The 20964-nt window shown below is 43.9% G+C and overlaps 2 protein-coding genes across 3 annotated transcripts; one reads left to right on the top strand and one right to left on the bottom strand.

The window, feature by feature from the left end:
- Positions 1 to 2851: 2851 nt before the first annotated feature.
- Positions 2852 to 16132, bottom strand: LOC123424352 (disease resistance protein RGA5-like). 2 transcript variants are annotated; one of them, XM_045107956.1, is made up of 7 exons: positions 15961 to 16132; positions 15072 to 15773; positions 8032 to 10038; positions 7713 to 7761; positions 6385 to 6463; positions 5472 to 6216; positions 2852 to 4165 (listed from the first exon to the last, which is right to left on the bottom strand). In XM_045107956.1, exons 2-7 carry the CDS (start codon positions 15761 to 15763, stop codon positions 3103 to 3105), a joined length of 4635 nt encoding a protein of 1544 aa, XP_044963891.1. In that variant the 5' UTR covers positions 15764 to 15773; positions 15961 to 16132; the 3' UTR covers positions 2852 to 3102. The 2 variants fall into 2 exon arrangements, with proteins under 2 accessions (XP_044963891.1, XP_044963892.1); XM_045107957.1 differs by lacking the exon at positions 15961 to 16132 and having other exon boundaries at positions 15072 to 15390; positions 15486 to 15575.
- A 2141-nt stretch (positions 16133 to 18273) lies between these two features.
- Positions 18274 to 19231, top strand: LOC123429108. Its single transcript, XM_045113174.1, has 2 exons — positions 18274 to 18605; positions 18691 to 19231. The coding sequence occupies exons 1-2, from the start codon at positions 18330 to 18332 to the stop codon at positions 19183 to 19185; spliced, it is 771 nt and encodes a 256-aa protein (XP_044969109.1). The 5' UTR covers positions 18274 to 18329; the 3' UTR covers positions 19186 to 19231.
- The last annotated feature ends 1733 nt before the right edge of the window (positions 19232 to 20964 follow it).

The raw sequence follows: 20964 nt of genomic DNA on the forward strand, positions 1-20964 counted from the left end.
GGTGTCACGAAGTAGTGGAGGGAGAGGGGATGCGTCGTGGCTTAAGGTGGAGCTAGCCTCTCTCACCTCCACTATATATAGGTGGGAGGGAGGGGTGGCGCCCTAGGGAAAATCCCTAGGGTTCGGCCGGCACACCAAGGAGGAGGAGGACTCCTCCTCCAATTCGGATTGGTGGAGGAGGACTCCTTCTTGGTGGACCCCTTCCCCTTTTTGCACTTCAATCGAATTGGCCTATTGGGTTGGCCGCCCAGCCCACCAGGGGCTAGTGCGCCACCCTTAGGCCTATTTGGCCCCCTTCCGGGTGGGTGGCCCCTCCCGCTGGAAGCCCGGAACCCATTTGTCACTCCTAGTACTTAACCGGTAATGCCCGAAATCTTTTCGGACGCCAAATTCACCCTTTCTATATATCAATCTTCGTCTCCGGACCATTATGGAACTCCTCGTGATGTCCGGGATCTCATCTCGAACTCCGAACAACATTCGGTCATCAACATACATAATTAACTATATTGAAACGTCATCGAACCTTAAGTGTGCAAACCCTGCGGGTTCGAGAACTATGCATACATGACTGAGATACTCTCCGGTCAATAACCAATAGCGGTACCTGGATGTCCATATTGGCTCCAACATATTCTATGAAGATATTTATTGGTTGAACCTCTATGTCAAGGATTCTGTCAATCTCGTATAACATTCCCTTTGTCCTTCGGTATGTTACTTTCCCGATATTCGATCGTCAGTATCTCTATACCTATTTGAATATTGTTACCGGCAAGTCTCCTTACTCGTTGCGTAATACAAAATCCCGTGGCTAACTCTTTAGTCACATTGCTTGCAAGGCTTGTTGTGATGTTGTATTACCGAGTGGGCCCCGAGATACATTTCTGTCATATAGAGTGACAAATCCTTGTCTTGATCCATGCTAACTCAACGGACACCTTCGGAGATACCCTGTAGAGCACCTTTATAGTCACCCAGTAACGTTGCGACGTTTGATACACATATGGTATTCCTTCGGTGTCAGTGAATTACATGATCTCATGGTCATAGGAATATATACTTGACATCCAGAAAACAGTAGCAATAAAACGAAACGATCACATGCTACGTTCATAGTTTGGGTCTTGTCCATAACATCATTCTCCTAACGGTGTGATCCCGTTATCAAGTGACAACCCTTGTCTATGGTCAGGAAACCTTGACCATCTTTGATCAATGAGCTAGTCTACTAGAGGCTTACTAGGGACAGTGTGTTGTCTATGTATCCACACATGTATCTGAGTTTCCATTCAATACAATTCTTGCATGGATAATAAACGATTATCTTGAATAGGAAATATAATAATTATTATTTTATTATTGCCTCTAGGGCATATTTCGAACACGTATCACCATGGAGAACTCAAACCTATGCACCAAATGCAATGTCAAGGGCACACGGAGTGCCCAAGCCCTTTTCTCTCAAATCCGAACACAACAACTTATACTCCACTATGGGTGAGCCACTCTTTAGCCCATCTTCACAAGTCCATTGTCACCACAATGGACGACAAGCTTCAAGCATGATCTCTTCGTGATGCTCCACTTAAACTTGCACACCGCAATATTAATGACGATCACCACTTGATGTCATCCTCCATGGGTTGTATGAGATCTTTCTCTTGAAGGGTGATGCCTCCTAGATTGGCTAGATGTGCTTGGAAGTCTCCAAATCGTGTGGAGAAATCAAAACATTTGTGAGGGCAAGGAGATTGCCTACTTCGTGATGATCTTCTCTGAGTGAGCTTCGTCTGCGTAAGCCACGGTGGGATAGGCAAGATTGCTTCTTCATGGACCCTTTGTGGGTGGAGCCCTCCATGGACTTGATTCCTCCATGGATTCTTGCAACCATTATCCTCGTGATCATTGATCTTTGAGATTGAAGTCTCCATCAACGTGGTCATATGATAGCACCATCTATTGGAACCATGCATCAAAATCGTTTTTGTCACCATAGCATTTGTATATCTGAGAACCCATCCCTTTACTACTATCACTTGCAACGTCTTAACTTTCTGCTACCTACTAATAGACTTGCATGTGTAGGGTGTCAGACATGCTTAGAATTGCTAAAATATGCCAAGAACTAAAATTGGAGAATACTATTTTTTTTAATTTGAGAAATAGTCTAATCATCCCCTTCTCGACCTACTTTCGATCCTACACCACCTAATAGTATCTCCAATATGTTTGGTAATTGGCCTACACCACCTAATAGTATCTCCAATATGTTTGGTAATTGGTCAGGCAGGGTTGAGCTAATACAGCAGGACGAATTCGCTTGGCAGTTTGTGCATTACTTTGGGTTATTTGGAACTGTGAGAGTGATGATGTATTTAACAGGACAAATATCAACGTACAGAAGTGGGAGTGTTTATGTACTTCGGATACAACCGATGGGAGACGATAGCATGGGCTACATACAACCATTTTGAATCACACTCCTACAATAAAATAAATGTCTATGGATTATGTCCTATTTTTGCCGGCTGTTACTATCTATTTCTTTCTTTGCTTTTGTTTACATACTTAAGATGCTATTCATACTTTGATACTCTATTCGTTAAATAAATGCTTTCTGCATCACTTGATGCAAAGGCCGGAGATATTCCTCCTTTCTGGAAAAAATGAGCAACCATATGCTAGGATCTGCTTGTTTTCTGCATCATCAAGGTGGCTTCAGGAGGATTTCATGGAGCCGAGGAAGGCGACACAAACGGCCAGGATGCAGCGATTGCTTCGAATTCCGGCAATGGCGGCGACATCCATGTCGGGGAGTAAGACAGCTGTGTCTTTCACTCGAGGCGGATTAGCGCTTAGCAAATGTTTTACTAAATGCATGAGCCCAAAGAAAATTGTAGAGAGTTCAGCCCAAAGAAAATTGTAGAGAGTTAAGTTTGGGGGTTCGGTTACAAACCACACTTTTTTAAAGGAGCAAATATACTGTTCTAAAAGGATATTCGGCCGTTTGCTCTCTAAACTACAAGTGATCGGTTAGAGATGCTATAATATACGATAGTTGCACCGACCCTGTACAAGTATGGAGCCCTGCCATCCCTGCTATCTTTCAAAGAATCCGCTGATTACCTGTTCCAGAAACGCAGCAGTATACATTGGTTTCTCTCTACGGCTCATGTTTAACCAAGATCTTGGCTTCTCCTGTGATGCCTTCAAGAAGTTGACATATGTTGGGGCAATCAAATCTATTATCTGTTGACGCAGTCTCATCTTAAGCCTAGATCGAACTTTCCAAGTCATCTGGCTATCACAGATAGTAAAGAACTCTTCAATAAATTTATCAAAGGACAAACGGTCTGGCCCCTTGAAAGAATCTACATCCAAATATGTCACAAGTGGAACCCAGTATTCGTCAAGGTAGCTGACGATGTATTTGTCAGTCAATGAAATTAAATCACTCACTATTCTGGAAGGGAGCAGTAGTCCTGGATGATACTTCAGTTCCAGAACATAATCTATGTTATTCAACAAGAATATGCACCTTCCCCCCTTTTCTTGGAAAGTTTTTTCTGCGCATTCTCTGAGCTTAGATACCAGACAATCACACATGTCTGAGCACGGCTCAGTGTTGTAATCTCCAGATTCAAGTATTGACTGCAACTTATCTCCGTTACGATAGAAGAATTCCAGGACTAGTATGAAAATAAAAGTTGCTGGATGAATGGTAGATTCTCGGCCACGATAGATGTCATCTGAAGTCGTCTGGATCATTCGTCTGAAAGCATTCACCATCTTATTAATAATACCAGCAACCTCACCAGATCTGATGAAATGCAGGTCTTGTATATTGAATAGGACATCAACAAGTGTTTCGAAAACAGTCAGCTGTTGTGAAATATGGACATCAGACCATGTTGCGTCACTGAATGAACATGCAACCTCAAAGATCTTTTCTAAAGATTGCCCAGCTACCTTTGCAAAGCATTCTTCAGACAATTCCCGATTCTGCTCAAGCAATTGTTGCTTAATTAGACAAACAAGTTTGGTGGTAATTTTGAGCCTCATGACCCAAGTCATTGTTGTTTCATTGGTCAGCTCACAAGGACCTGCAACGGTCGTTATGCCTTCCCTGAGGATCCATGGGTTGTCATGTACATCGGACAGCCTGTAATATGGACAAGATTCAAACTTCAGAATGTACTACGAAATGCATACATATAAGGTTTCTGGAAATTTCTATAAGTCATAAAGCATCAAAGACACTATTGTGCTGACCAAGAACATTAATACAACTAAACATTGTATGATATATCCCAAAAAGAAACCTCATAATGTAAAGACAAACAGAACACAATTCATTCGCTTCAGATACTCTGGAAATTTTAAAAATATGTTTTCATAATGTACCTGGTTTAAAGCAGGACCTTGCTTAAAAATTACAGTTGTGCCTTTTGGAATGAGACGGCTCAGTTTGGACACCTGCTGCACTCTTTAATGAAATGTAGCTTGGATAACCTGACATTGATGATAACTACTGGTTGTCTGTAATGTCCACAAAGACATTATTGGGATATACATGTACCCTTTCCTTTTTCTTTTTTTAGTATGATTGGTGTTACGAATGAAAGTATAATTATCTACTGAAAGGATTGAACTAAGATTGTTTTGCTAGGTATTCCATGTACTCCTTCTGTTCCTAAATAATTGTAGTTGGGAAGAATTAGTCTAGTTCTCCCCAACAACAATTATTTAGGAACGGAGGAAGTATGTGCTAATTTTGACTTCCCAGTGTGAGCTAAAAATCACCAGATGGGAATACTCTGTAATCTACATGCACCAAGGATAGTTTCCCAAGTAAAACATGGACATTATTTGGAAAGCATTGACAGCAAACAAATGCATTTAAATATTCATTTGTTTCGCATTCTTGCTATGGTTAGGGCAGGATTAATTAAAATAAGGCTATGGCTGCACGGCCTTTCTGTGTGCCCCAAGCGTGCAGAAGCTAGACATGACAGTTTACCCCTGCTCTGAACACCAACATTTGCAAGACAGGTGTGGGTGCAACATTTGGATTGGAAGAAACCGCATGGTTACAAGGACTTAACATCCAAATGCTGTCTAGCAAGTGTAGTTTTTCCACACTGGGAACTGGGCATTTCAGTAGTTGGAAAGATTGTCCGTGCCCTGCTTGTCCTGGAGACATAAGCGCAGAAAAACACGAGACGTGCACCAAAAGGACAAGCACACGACCGCAAAAACACAAACAAGAAAAACACATCCATCTAGAAATAGAAAATCTTCCCAAAAAAAAAAATTCAAATGCGAAGTACAGAAAGAATAATTGGACTAGTGAGGTTTGTAAGGTTGGACATGGGTCGACCAATTGATTTGATGAGTGCGTGCGGAAACAAATCAGACATACATGAAGAGGGAAGGATCCGTGATGGTCAGAGCATAGATATATATACCTGTACAGGCCGTCGCCTGGTCGAGCGGAGTCAGTCGATCCGGTTAAGAAGAGAGGGGCATCCCCTGTTTCCAGAAAGGAGATAGGTGGGTAGCACATGTACCCATCACTAGGATCCTCGTCGTCATCGTCGCCGCTCGAGTCGGAGTTGAACGTGTTGGCTCGGTGCTGCACGACGGTGGGGGTCCAATGGGCCCCGCCAGCGATCTCCAGGCGAAGGGCGGCGATCACCGCGGCCACCTTGGCGGAATCCAGCTCCAAGTGGCTCGGAATGCGGCGAGGTGGACTGCCATGAATTTGATTGTCTTCATCCAGCACCGGAGCGCGCCGATAACCGGATAACCACGTGGCAACGGCCCACGCCTTGCCCGGAACATTCAGCACCCAAGCGCGCGGATAACCGGATAACCACCTAGCGACGGCCCATAGCTTGTCGGGAACATCCAGCGAGGCTCCGAGCAAGGTGAGGTAGAGCGAGCTGTGGCGAGCCTGCTCCGACGCCTGTAACCCGATGCGATGGGTGCAATCTGACATGCTACCTCCGCCACCGATGATCCGTCTTGTGGTGAGGTTGAGAGATTCAGGCATCTGCCGTCCCTTGGGCTTGTCCATCTGGACGTGCGGCCCGACGCTGATGATTTGCGCATTAAACTTAGCCTTCCGTAACGCTCGTAGTATAACCTCCGGGTCCAGGTGCGCCACCACCTTTAGCAGCCCCTTCTTGTCCAACGACATCGAATTGATCCCTGGCAAAAAACCCAAAGCACCAAGCTTGCATTATACTCTCTCTGTACCTAATACTTGTAGTTGGGAAGAACTCACTACAAGTATTAATTTAGTTACAGAGGGAGTAGCTCACATGGCCATTAATCATCAATTGAAAAAACAATATATGCTTATCTTTTCGCACGTACCCTGAAACTTTGAAAGGACTTTGAAGGCACTGGAGTTCCACCGCTTGGATGTAATGTCTGCTATCTTGAATCTGATCGTCTGCGAGATCGAAAGTACGACCCAACAAATGTTTAATTAATCAAAGAGTGAGCAATCGCTTATAGGCCGTACGTTGTGACGAAGTGCTAGCTTTTAGGAGGTAGCTAGGCTAGGAGATGGTGAATCTACCAAGTCCATTGCCTCCTTTATCTACTCTTTCTAGGGTATTGATGCCAGGATCTATTTATTTATTCTCCTCAAAAGTAATACATTGGTTGAGTGATTCTCTGGCGATAGGATTTCCACATGATTTTAGGAAGGTTCCACTTAGGAATTCTTATATATAATAACAGCCCTTTAGACCATATGATTCAAACCACCAAATTTCTAGGAAATACAATGTTTAGCCTAATTTTATAGGAATATCCTCACGTGCTCATTTGTTTTCTGAAAAGTATAAGCATTTTTCTCTCTCTACTCAGTCTCTTCATTCCTCAAGATTTCAATCTTTATTACGCACAATCCATAACGCACCACTTCCTATAGGAATATACTGATGTGACATTTCAATCTTCCCTTTTTTATTCATATTCATGTCCTCCAAATCGATTGAGATGTAATTGCTCATCGCTCACTTAAAAAGGGGCGCGGGGGGTTGATAGCAATAATTATCTACGGCTCCTAATGTTCTCTCCTTTAAAAAAAAGGCAGTTTAGTGTTCTGTGCTTTCTTGTCTAGGAGTTTGCTACTTATTTTTCATGTACTCACTCCGGTCCTTTTTACTCCGTATATAAGATTTGTTTTAAGTCAAATTTTATAAAATTTGACAATATTTATATGAAAAAATATCAACATCTACAATGTTAAAGTTGTGCAATATGAAAATCAAATTCATTACGCATCTAATGATATAGATTTCTTATTGTAATATATCATTGTGTTGTCCCGCGACTGTAGGTGCTCTAAGATGTTGTGGGTGGTTTTTGTTTGTCTTCCTTCTATATTCACTTTGTACTTTTCATTTTAGTTAGAGTCCTTTCTCATAGTCTTGGGACTTGTACTTGTCAACCATGCACTTAAATATAAGTATTTTTAGAGGTTTCACTTAGCCCTACATTTGGACTTGTACTTCTCATTTTAGAGTGTAGATTCACTCATTTTGTTCCGTATGTAGTCCCCTAATAAAATCTCTAAAAGACATATTTAGGAACGAAGAGAGTACAAAACAAAAGATTAAGTCATGATTGAACGTAAAAAAAATCATAAATTTATTTGCAAGAAACTAAACTTATGGCATTGGGGATCGCACCTTCTGCGTCAATAGCTCCACACTTGCATGTCCCTTTTTGTTTGTGGTCCTGGTAGGGAAAAAAGTCAACATTTGCAGGACAAAATTTGATTTTATACTTTTACATCTTGAATATACACAAAAAGTTCCTGAGATTTTTAATTACTATTAGGTTTTTATACTTAAAAAACAGCAATAGGTTACTTTATATTTTTATGGCTTTATTCCTCGGTTTGTCAGCCGTTGTGCTAATAATGACGCAGGTTGTTATGCAGTTATGTTTTTTTTGGCATAATCAAGAGAGAGAAAGAACATGCTCAACCAGGATAAGAAACCGTACCTGTCAATCAACTGAAAATTGTTAGCAGCGTTTTGCTTTATATCTTCCTGGGACTCTTGTTTTTGATTTCCACATATTTCATTTGATGTCGATGGGAATGAATGATGTATTTCTAGAGGACCATACTCTTCCACAACAATACCTGATCTTTTTATGCTGACGTTACTAGGATGTTTGCCACTGGCGTCCTTGAATGCCGACTCTGCAGCCTTCAAGTCATATTCCTCTGCACCAACAGTTGAACCAATTATTCCAGAAATCTCCTGGACGTTTGATAGGTGCTCAATGCCCACAAGCAAACGACCATACTGTTCTCCTCTGTGAGAATTGAAACCTAGCTTAATCCTCTGAAGATTGGGCATTGCTCCTTCCTCAAACATCAGGAGCAGTACGCCACACCTGAACTCAAAATATTCTAGAGCATAAAATGCTCCAGGTGCGAAGCTGATTAGTTCTGTAGTTTGTCGCTGGACGAACAATGTGAGAACAGTGAGGGCTGGCAATCCTCCCAGGATATGGATATCATCCCTTAGCAGTTCACCGACGACAACTTTCAGAATGCAGAGGTTGTTAAGCTGTCCAAACCACTCGGGGATTATACAAATAGGTGGCAGCAGCTCGATTGCCATCACTGAATTAGGAGGACTGCTTGACTCATCCAATAAAATGGCGGCACTAGGCACAGTGACATTTCTGAGGATCCCAGTCACATCAGGAAGTTCTGTTCCACCTCCGAGACGAAGATGCAACAAGCTCTGAAGATGGAAAAGATCCGATGGAACAGCTGCTACTCCTGCATTTATTTCAAGTGTTTCCAAGTGTTTCAGACCTTGCATCTGATCTGGTAGATGTACGGTGTCGCTGCACGTGACCTGCAAATATCTCAACAGAAGCAATTCAGATATACCCCAGAGGTCTACATCAATGCTTGGTTGATCGTCCCAAATATGGAGGATCAGGACTCGAATAAGCTTAAACTCTGAGATTAAAGGCAAACAGCTACTCAGTCCAGTATAAGCAAGCGATCGAACTTGCGACAGTCCTGTAGTTGTACATGCTGGTGGGGTTGCATATGTTGCACTGCCGAATTGGAGGGACAGGTGACTAACCTTGTTGGCAAGTCGTATTGTCCTTTGAGAATAATCTATTACATTCACAAAATTCTCCTCTTTGGACTTAGATGTAATAAAATCATGTACCAAGTGATGCACTGCATAGTACAGTATGCCATCGCTATTGTCGACATCTATATCTTGTATCAGACCCATACTGACAAGCTTATCGAAATAGCTCTGGGCAACTTTCATTTTGCCATTATCTGTTGGAGCACAGATAAAGCCTTCAACTACCCATTGCTTTGTTATATCTTCCTTCAAGACTTTATAGTTCTCCGGATACATACTGAGATGCAATAGACATGTCTGCAAACAACTACTAAGGCAACTGTAGACAAAAATGAGTACTTGTTTCATTATCTCGTCGGAAGTTGTATTTGCAGGTAGACTGTTGACTACAAAATCCTGTACACGATCCCCAGAGGCCGATTTGTTGTGCAGTTGTGCCGGGTTGATGTGACGATAACTTTGAACGGAAGCTTCTATTATTGAATAGACGAAATCATGCACCCCTTTCCAGCGCCCTCTTGTTTGTTCCCTGTTCTCTACTGCATCTGCTTCCCGTTGGCTTGCTAGAACACTGGCTACGCTGATAATTGCTAGTGGTAAACCAGCACATCTTCTCACAATCTCATCTGAGGCTTCATCAAACTGGCGATAATCTTCTTCTCTAGAACCAAGCACTCCATTGGTGAACAGTTCTTTTGAGTTACTTACGTTAAGAGGTTCCATCTTAAATATGTCCTTGGATGGATAACTGCAGCATGCACGAGCAACATCCTCGATTTCCGTCGTCGTTACTATTCTGCTGCAATGATTACCCTCCGGGAAAGCGTCACTAACAACATCCCATACTGATGTAGCCCATAAGTCATCAATTATAAGAAAGTACCTGACAGTTTTGTTTTTGGTATTAAAATAGTGTTTTTTAAGGAAACAGAAAATTTGCCACATAAAAGGATTTTTTAAATAACAAGGAACAAGAGATAAATAACCAGCTAATAATTGACTTTGTAGTTGCTTTGGAAATTTGGCATGAACAACCAAGTGTAGCTGGAAAATGCTAACGGAGGACGGGCTCCATATGGAGCCCCTATTCAATACGTACAATATATATTCACTGCAAAAAAAGTTAGGAAAAAATTACGCATACTCATATACCTATATACTACGTACCTCCAATAATTTATCTTCATGCGTGTCATACAATTAAAAAGACAAATATGTAAATCAAAATGGGCTGTTTTTGTGGTGTTGTTGGGCTGAGTTTTTTTTTCACAGATTACAAATCACCGTATTTCTGGACGAAATTCTATAGATTTTTAATGAATATGTACAAGCTTTCAGATAAATGTTTTTATTTTAATTTTAAAAATACGGTTTCCAAAATTTTAAAACAAAGAGGCTCCATAGATCCTACCGCTTAAGCTTCACGCTCCAATTGATAGTTCCCAACAATGGAGGAGCGTGCCTAGCCCAATTGGTTCCTAGACTAGCAAAATAATCCGAACCCATTAGAGGAAGTCTTCAAGCACGCCAATTTGAATATATGGTGAGGGTTTATTCTATGTCTATTGACCAAAGGTATTTCACAGGAATTCCAGACGATTGTATGCCATGGATACTTTTCCTGTAGAATTTGTTTCTCTCTATAGATTTGGAAGCAATAGGAGTTCTTTTTACTATGATCTTGGATAGACGACAACAGAATCAGCTCCTAGGATGTAAAAATAGAAATATATGGGACGTTTGATCTCTGGTGGATGGCGTAAATTGTCCATGTGGGAGCTATTGGGGGCTCTGTATATTTGCGAAAACCCGGTTAGCTTATATTGTAGTCTTCCGCTATGATTGACTTTGGATGCAATTTCAAATAATTTTCCATGAGGGTCATGTGGATTTTTTTTCTTCTGAATGACAAGTATATGACGGGTACTTGAAGTTTTCAAGGATGTTTTTGCTGTTTCTTTACTACTGCGACCACAGAAATTTCAGTACACCCTTTTTTTTTATTCACGTAACCTTCATTGTATAATGATATCCACTTGCTATCATATTCTGTTTATGTTACTTCTTAAGCCTATCAAACAAAAAGCCTAGATACACTCAATACAATTGGACAATAAAGAAGGAAAGATCACAAATGAGTCAACATAAATTTGTTGTGCGACTGGGCATTGAAGACAAAGAGGCAAATAGAAGCAATAGCTATATGCTGGGTACCAACCACCGGTAGCACCAAAAGTGTAAAATGATGAATAAGTTTGGGAATTTCGCATATACTTGAACAACCACTCTTAGGTGTGTCTCAATAAGTTTTAAATGCCAATAGAAAGATGGAAAGCAATTTATATCATTTAAATTGTGCAAGCAAAGACTTCAAAGAAAAATATATTGCTCATGACACCATCTGGAGTTTCATAGGCCAACCAATAGAACCTCAATTGACGGATAAGATTGGAAAACTTCACATCTACTTCAACAGAGGCCCCCGTTGTTCCATGGTTGTCTGTGCCTCAAAAAGGACATGAGGGCTTCTTCGATTGGGATATTGGCAATTCATAATTTCCATTTTGTTCCTGGGAAAATTGTCATTGTATCGAGAGTACAACTTCACTGTATTAACAAGAAGAATGTGACGGGTGGCTCACCATGAGCCTTGAGAAAACCCACCTTTAAGTAGTCTTCATGGAGTAGGACAAGCCATATCATTATCCTACCCTTCCTACCTACCACCACCATGGGTAGCCTTAATCATTTGTCATGCATCTTTAGCCTATGCCCATATATGGGCATGCATCCTCATTCACTCAGTACTTGAATACACTCAAGGGGATAGCATTAGAGCCCTGGGATCAGTAGACTCGATTCTCAAGAGTTGCAAATATATTCGATCAACCTCGGTCTAGGGATCGAGAGAGTGTGATGAGAAGTCGCAGACCATTCAGTCATTGGACAAACCATCCCTCAAGGTTTCCCTAACATGGTGCTAGGTCGTGCTTCACCAAGGGAGAACACTAACTTAAAAAAAACATCATTGTGTCACTCTTTTTGGTGTATGGTGACTTCGTTGTAAGGTTTGCATACGGACCATCTCCAAATTCATTTACAATTGTGTTAACAAAGATAACCACCTAGTTGAGACTTGTTTTCATAACATGAACATCAACTATAGGTCAACCTAGTTGAGAGTTGTTTTCATAACATGAACATCAACTATAGGTATTTTTTTCTCCCGTTGCAACACACGGACCCTTTGGCTATTAAACCTAAGGCAGAGACGCTCGCGGTGGACTCGACCAGGCGGGCGACCGTCCGTAGATTCAGAGATATCTTTTTTTTGTTTTGTTTTGTGGGGAGTAGATGTGCAGAGATGTTGGCGGCTGATGCCGGAGACGCGGGTCACGGATGCGAAGATGCCGGAGACGCTGGCCAAGCACGTGACGACACCGTCAGCAGACGCGGAGATATGCCGGAGGAGATGCCCTCCGCCTCCTCAAATTTCCGCCGCCGCATGTAGATTCCCACTGCCGCCGGTCCAATCCGTTTGTGCTGGAGGAAGGGGGTTCCGTGTGCAGGTCTGCTGCTGCGGGTTAATTTTTTCCAAAAGCGCCTAAACTAGTTAGGGCGGTGCTCTGCGGGCGCGCGTCGGCCGAAACTTTTGAAAAGCAGCACACGGGCTGTTTGATCCGTTAGATTGGATCTGTTTAATCGTCAGATATGTTCATACAACAAAAATTCTCGATGCATCAAATTTCGGTCCCGGATGCAGCAAAAAAATGAAGAAAGTATTAAAAAAGGAAACTTACAAAAATAAATATATGAATCAAACCCAAGGCCACCATTTTGACGAGTACTATCATCATACCGTGTGCCCTATCTCACACAAACACATCGATAAATTCGGCTCACCAAGCCGCCCGCCGCCGAGCCAGACACACCAATCCATCTAATAGACCCTCAACTCGTACCGTATGTGCACGCTCAATAATATGCCCCCGCCATCTTTCGTCATCCCATCGTTAGGTGTAATAAATGCATTGCCCTTGCCGAGGCTGACAACGCCGATGAACACGGTCCAGCACCGAGGCCCCACTGTGCCACGCTGTCGTCGATGATGAAGATGCAACACCACTCCATCTCTCGACCGCTCCAAGTTAACACCTGCTACAGAGCAATGCTCCTTGAAGGAAGCATGAGACCAAAGATACTGCGATCATTCGATCCAGGAGTCTCATACCTAGGGTTTCCCCGAGCATATTGAGCATGGTGATGCAACCTGCTATGACGATGCCACGATAAGGAAATGATGTCGGAGACACCGCCATCATCCGCCATGACCAAAGTTGGCACAGTTTTCATCGGATGTATCGCCACCTCGATCTCGCTACTGACTGGATGCGCGTGGAGCCTCACCATGAAGATGTACACCGCCACCATCGGTGGTCCCTCCAATCTAAGATCACTCCTGAACCAATGCCCTCAAGATGGACTACGACACAGAAACACCGTCATCGCTCGATCCCGAGAAAATCTAGGATTTCCCTGTGTCCTCGTGGACCCCGGCACTTCACCCCGAGCAACATGGCGGCCACCAAAGCCAATACCGATTGGGTGTGGCTGTGGACCAGCCCACTCGCATCCACCCCGTGCAGCAAAACATGCCTTCCAACGTGTTGCTTCATCACCACCGCCCCCAACCGTCACCACGCTGTCGCCTCGTGTTCTCGCCAGGAAGCAATCCGACATACCATGGAGACCCAGATCCAGGAGCACACACTCCCGCTCGTCAAGATGCCTCGCACCACCCTGCGCCGCGAGTGAACGATCTTCTCCGCCAATGCTATCAGCCGCCCAGGCTTAGCCCGATGGCGTTCTCCTGCAATGGCAGGGAGGAGGGAGCGAGTTGTGGCGGAGGGCCTAGATGTTGGGCTTGGGTGCCGCATGAGTTTCCCGAGCAAGAGGTCGAGGCGGGGGCGGGTGAATCGTCTTTCTTTTAAACAAGACTACTTAATTAAGTATTTCTTTTAATAACAAGATTAACGCAGCAATGCACGGATATAATCTAGTATATCTAAATTACAGTACATCCATGGAATCAAGAAAGTGATTTTATATTTACCTCGGGATATCTAGATTCGCGTTCTTTCTTTAAACTAGACAATTCCCAGCACGTTGTTGTAGGAATTGTTGGCAATATGTTTAGATGATACTTATTTATGTCGAATGTGAATATTACAATTGACAATATGAGCATGAAAATACAAATATATGAGACTTATTATACTTTCGAAATATTTTTGGAAAAGATGTATCATAATGCGAGTTTAAAATTCCTTGGAGTTGTTCACACATGTGTCTTTTTCATTGAGAAAAATTTGGACATGAGTAGTGAGGATGAACACCCCCCCGGCGTTGTTACGAGAACTTTGTTAAAAACATGTGTAAGTAGTTGTTATAAACTTAAAATCAGTAGAATAACGTGTCTAAAAATAAAATACAAACTTTTAAATAAGAGTTAAAAATGTTATTTCGAATTAAAATATGAAGGATGACTAACATGAACATATGATGTGGCAACGTTACATACATAGACTAATGCAAAAAATAGTTGTAATTTGTAAGTTAAATTTATGTCTTGCTTATGTGAAAGATTTTACATGAATTAGTGAGAGAAAATACTTAAATGCATTGCTTAGTGGAACGTTGAGGTGTACATTTTATATGTTGAGAGCACTTATGTGGAACACTTTGCATGGCTTAGTGGAAGAAAAAAATTAAATGCATTGCCTAGTGCGATGATGAGGTGGATACCTTATATGTTCAGAGAATTGAGACCAACTTTTTAAAAATGTAAAATGCATGACTCCACTAGCATACAATTGAAGCGATTGAAACTACTAGGTAGGTTCTAGAAAAATGCACCTTTTATTTTGTAGATGCTCGTTGATGTCGTGAATGAGGTCGTGCACCCCACTAGTGTTTGGTGGTTGGTGGGGACGAACTTGTACCAGTATGCTCCTGAGGATCCTCCTCATGTCAGGTTTCTTGGCCGTCCGCACAAAAGCCCGGCAATCGAAGTCCCCGAGTTTCTTCTCAAGCCATAGCTGTTTGGCAAGCGTGGTCTTGCCGATCCCACCAACACCCACAATGGATACAACCTTGAGCTGCTTATCTCCATCGGCCAGCCATTGGCAGAGTGTATCAACCGCTCCGCCCTTGGCATGAAGGCCCACTACTGGATCTGGCTTCCGGCCGCCGTCCGTTGGAAACCAGTGGTCAACGACAGGAAAAATATATGTACGGCTGGGGACAGTCTCAAGCAGGTATCTATCATACCGTTCATTAGCCGCCTTCACACGAGCCTTGAATCCGGACATCTTCTCGATCCAATCTGCTTGGGCGACGACACAGTTCTCCATCTCATAGGACAGCTCGCGCACATCCTTCATCCAGTTTATTGCTATATGGGGAAGGTCTTGTGCCTTAGAGAGCTTCAGCAGCCGGGTTGTGAGTTTCCGGATGCCATCCTCAAGTTTGGTATCCCGGATTGCATCTAGTTTCATAGAAAGGGAGCCCATGGCACCCAAACAAGCACTAAACAGAGGTAGTTCCATGTCCAACTCTCTGCACACAAAACAACGAACCAAATCAACAAGAAATCACACTAATATGACCAGATATACTCTAATTAGTCTGAGGTCCATGCAAAATCAGAAGAAACTCTAAACCGTTGCATCCAGGAGCGAACAGAAAAGAAAGCAGATCTGTTTCTTCTAGCGTGAATAATCCCTGGATGACGCATGCGGCGTACCAGTGGGCTTGCTCCTCGTAGCAGACGGGGGAGCCAGGTTAAGGTTGCTCCTCGTAGCAGACGGCGGCGCCAGGTTAAGGTTGCTCCGGCCCGGAACGGCAGATGTGGAGTGAAAGGAGAGACCAATTCACGGAAGAGAAGTGGTCAACATAGAACCAGGCAACGAATCAATATTGCAACACATATCGACTAGGCTAGTGGTCCACTTGAATAAACAATAATGGCGAGCTGGCGGTAACTTCCAATACTAATATAATCCGTACCATTATCATTGTACTACTTGTTTGAAAAAACTAAACTAGTTTTTCCCCACTACATTTATATGATACTCCTTCCGTCCCGGTTTAGAAAACACAGTTAAACTTGCGTGCGTTTCCAAAATAGACAAGGTTTAAGGCGAAAGCAATTACTTCTATTAATTAGTACTAGTACTACTTATGCATGCGCCCTCCCAATTTGCTGCTCACACATTAGTACTAGTGTTTTCTCAGTTGATTAGGCGCATTAGCATTTACACCTGCTACATCTCACAACCAATGGTCCGAGAGATTTTTTAAACATGCCTTCTAAACCGTGACGGAGGGAGTAGCAAAAAATGCTACACTTAGGGTGTGTTCAGTTTGAGGATAAGGTGTCATGGGATGGGTTGATTCCGTCCCTGGCAGCCCATCCTCGTGTTCACTTGTGTTTTCATCCGGAACCGGACCGTCCGCATGCAATGGATATTCCTTGAAGATGCTTCATCTACCGATGCCTGGAAAACGTTGGAACCGGCTCGTTATTCATCGATTAAACGCAAAAGAAAAGAAAAAAACAAAGCCTCACCGCTCACCCCCTCACCCCCGAGGACGTCCCACCCCCGAACCATATCCTCTCCCTCTCCCTCCCAGCCGCCGCTCTCCCCTCCTAGCCGCCGCTCTTCCCTCCCATCCGCCGCTCTCCCTTCCCAGCCGCCCTCCCAGCCGCCGCTCTTCCCTCCCAGCCGCCGCTCTCCACCGACGGTGAGACGACGGCCGCCGGCGGGGAAAGAACCGCGCCGACCCCATCTTCGTCGAGCTGCAGCAGGCCCTCCTCCTCCCAGCGCGACCCGCCGCGCCGACCCCATCTTCGTCAAGCTGCAGCAGCCCCTCCTCCTCCTGAAGGTATGCATCTTGTTGGCCAGCACCATCCCTCCACTTTTCTTGTACTAGGAAAAGCTAGGCTTCTTGTTGCTGTTATGTTTGATAGAGTCCATGCATTGTAGATGGTCAAGAGGGTGAATAGAAGGAAGAGGATGATTAGGGGTGCTGCTGTTTTTGTGGTTCTTGCTGCAGTGGCGGTAATTGTTCGTGCCATAATAAGGAAGAGGAGAGCTTGCATTTCCTATGGCCCTATGCATGAAAGAGACCGGCAAAGATTTGATTATCTAAGTAGCAAAATTTGGCAGTGTGATGTGAAGTGTAAAAACATGTTGAGGTTTGAGAGAGCTCCTTTCTTTCATTTGTGTGACATATTGAGGGATCGCAAGTTGCTCAAACCGACTATACATTTAGATGTGGAGCAACAAGTGGCAATTTTTTTTGCATACTATTAGACATAACCTTCGGAATAGGGTTGTGGCAACAAACTTTTGTAGATCATTTGGGACAATTAGCATCTACTTTAGACGTGTCCTTCATGCCATAGGTCAGCTGCGTAATGATTATATCAGGCCCCCTTCATTGGAGATCCCAACAAAAATAGAAGGAAATCATCGGTTTGACCCATATTTCAAGGTATTTAAAAAAACTATTCCTTAGCTATTTAGAATATAAATCAGGCCATTTACTATTTTGTCAATATATAGGATTGCATTGGAGCTATTGATGGTACCCATGTGCGAGCATCGGTTACAAAGGATGTTGCAGCCTCTTTTCGTGGTAGGAAGGGATTGATGAATTCATTATGCCGGAGGTGACGTGGACCACCCAACCAGTTCGAACACAAAGGCAACAAGCAAGTGACCATAGGGCCACGATTGACCGTAGGCAACAAATTGCTACACAAATGTGGGTGGATAGGCAGGCCATGTATGGAAATTGAGTAGTATGGCATATTACATGTCAAAACCATGTATCTTTGAGTTTATGTAATGGCTCGATAGTTGTACCATTTGTTCTGTTGAAACAATCTATTATTATGGCTGGACAGAATTTTATTTACTATATTTGATACATTTTCATGGCTGGAAAGAATTTTATTTACTATATTTGATACATTTTCATGGCTGGACAGAATTTTACTTACTATATTTGATACATTTTCATGGCTGGACAGAAATGGACACCATTGATCTCTCGGAAGCAAGTGCAACCACTGCTAGAAGTGGACAAGCTGTGTGGACCAACTCCATGACCACCATGATGCTAGGCTTCTTGGCTAACCTAGTTGCTGATGGCAAGAGGACTTCAAGTGGGTTCAAGATGATGCATCACAACCAATGTGCTGCAGCTTTGAACGAACACTTCAAGCTAGTGATCACCGGCGGCCAGGTTTACAACCATCTTAAGAAGTGGAGGAAGATTTGGGGCAGGCTGGTCACATTGAAGAATTTAAGTGGAGCTTTATGGGATGAGGATACTTGTACTATCAGGCTGAGCGATGATCACTATGCAGGTCATTGCAAGGTAAGCTTTGATGCATGAAGATTTGACATGGCCTTCTTAAACAATTTTTGTACTATCAGGCAAATCATTTGAACAATTTTTGTAGGATCACAAATCTGACGTGGCCTTCTTGAATACCCCAATTAAGCACTACCGTGCGATGGAGACAATTTTCATGCAAAAAACTGCTACAGGAAAGAATGCAAGGTCTGGTAATGATGACCTTTCCATTGACATAGAAGATGATGACAATGGTGAGGTGAACATGTCACCAAATGTTGGTGAGTCCTCAAATCCCAATGAACCAGCAAAAAAGAAGGCTAAGGTGGTGAAAAATAAGGATGATCCGTTGATGACAACTCTTCAAGATGGGTTCAAACTTGTAGCTGCAGCTCTTGTGAAGTCTGCTGGAGATGACGATACTATACCTGATGACCTTTGGGAAGTTGTCTCCGGCACTATTGGATTTGCTGAAGGATACCTTGCTCACTACTATGCCCATCTTGTGGACAATCCCAAGATAGCAAGAGCTTTCATGTCGCTCAGCGACTCTAACCGGTTGATTTGGGTGAGTAGGTATGTGACGAAGAACTTCGCATGATGCATTTATTGTATGGACTAGCGTGAGATGATGAACTTTGCATTATGACCGGTATGTGAACCATATGTATGAATTGTAATGAACAATATTTCTTTTTGATGATGACCTTGTGATACTGTTGCATCTTATGGTATTTCTATTGAAAATCTGTTATATATGCTGTTATATATTTGTTTGACTTGTGATCATATACTATTAAATTGCTTGTTGAAAATACAAAGAAAATGCTGTCAAAATTTTAAATTATATGTTGTCCAAATCTGAGATATATATAAGCACATTAGAGGTAATCTCACCATTCATATGAAGAGGTGAGTGGAATGAGATTCTTCTCATTTTACCTCCCAAACCAAACACATGAACGGAATCAACCCATGCCATTTTTTATGTCCAACCGAACACAAGAATGAAACCAACCCATGCATCCGGAATAGAACCATGACATTCCATGCATTTTGATCCTCAAACCGAACACACCCTTACTGAACACCCTACGGATTCTTGGTCGTTGGCTCGTTGCTGCTCAAATTCGTCTCTTCCCTCCTCTGAGACGTGGGGTAACGTGGTAGATAGTTGTAGGGTTGGCGCATCCGTAGATGTGTATAAATTTATTAGATAATTGCTCATGCATTCCAACGGATATAGGGCAGTTCTTTTGTTAGACGTCCCCTAATTCCAGAATTTTGAATCCATATTATTTTAACAATACTAGTTAGTTAGGGTTTAAACAACTAAAATTACAAAAAAAATAAGGTCAACTCCACCGCACGACCCCATTCTGTCCGACCCCGTCCGTTTGGGGTAAAATGGACAAACAGGTCGGCTCAGCGCGAGACGGCTCGGACCCATCATCTCCGTTTTGTGTTCGCCACGACCCATTTTGAGCGCAAACTTGCGCGGGATTTGGGTCGCGGCGAACATAAAACGGACGCCCGCTCGTCTGTGTCGGGTACACGTGGCAGGCGACCACTTACCTCCCACCCGCCCACATCAATGCGCACGAGCGACCGGGCCCGCCTGTCATTGGCTCAGGGAACGGTCGCGGTCCTTCTTAAATGGAGAAGCCGTGGACCGGTCGTCGTCCACACTTCCCATCGCCACCCCGCAGCCTCCTCGAAACCCGACAGCCGCGAACCCTAGCAGCCTCCTCGAACTCGTCGGCCGCCCACCTCGTAGCAGCCATCGGCCTGGGGAACTACGGCCGCAAGGGCACACACAACCGCGAGGCTGGCTCCTCGTCAGGACGCCATCATGGCTTCGTGAAGGAGGAGGCCGCATCGCCACCGCGCCAGGCCAACGCTCCCTTCACCATCGCTCCTAGGCCCGCCGGGCATCGCGATTGGCAGTACCTCATCGTTGAGGTATGCCGACGCTACTAGGAGACGAGGACGCCGGTCCCATGAAGCGACGTCCACCTCCCCAACGCGTGACACCTCTTCGCCGACCGCGTCCCTATCCCGCCGATGCCGACGAGCGGCCGTGCGCGCCGCGAGGAGATCGAGCGTCGCCGTCGCCTCCTCCCCGACGACCTCTACTACGACGAAAGGTACGCCGCCGACTCCACCCTCTGGGGCACCTGGCTCAGGGACGAGCACGACGTGTGGTGTGCCTCCTACTTCGCCGGCACGGTCTCGGGGCCGCGGCGGGCACGGGAGGTGCGCGGACGTACACGGGTGCGCGGTCTCACGCCCACACCATCGCGTTCCCCGTCTCCGTCACCACCTCCACCTCCTCGCATGACGGAGGAGGAGGAGGCCCGGCTCATGCAACGCGTCATGA

This window comes from Hordeum vulgare, chromosome 2H (assembly GCF_904849725.1).
Source record: "Hordeum vulgare subsp. vulgare chromosome 2H, MorexV3_pseudomolecules_assembly, whole genome shotgun sequence".
NCBI classification, from domain to species: domain Eukaryota; kingdom Viridiplantae; phylum Streptophyta; class Magnoliopsida; order Poales; family Poaceae; genus Hordeum; species Hordeum vulgare.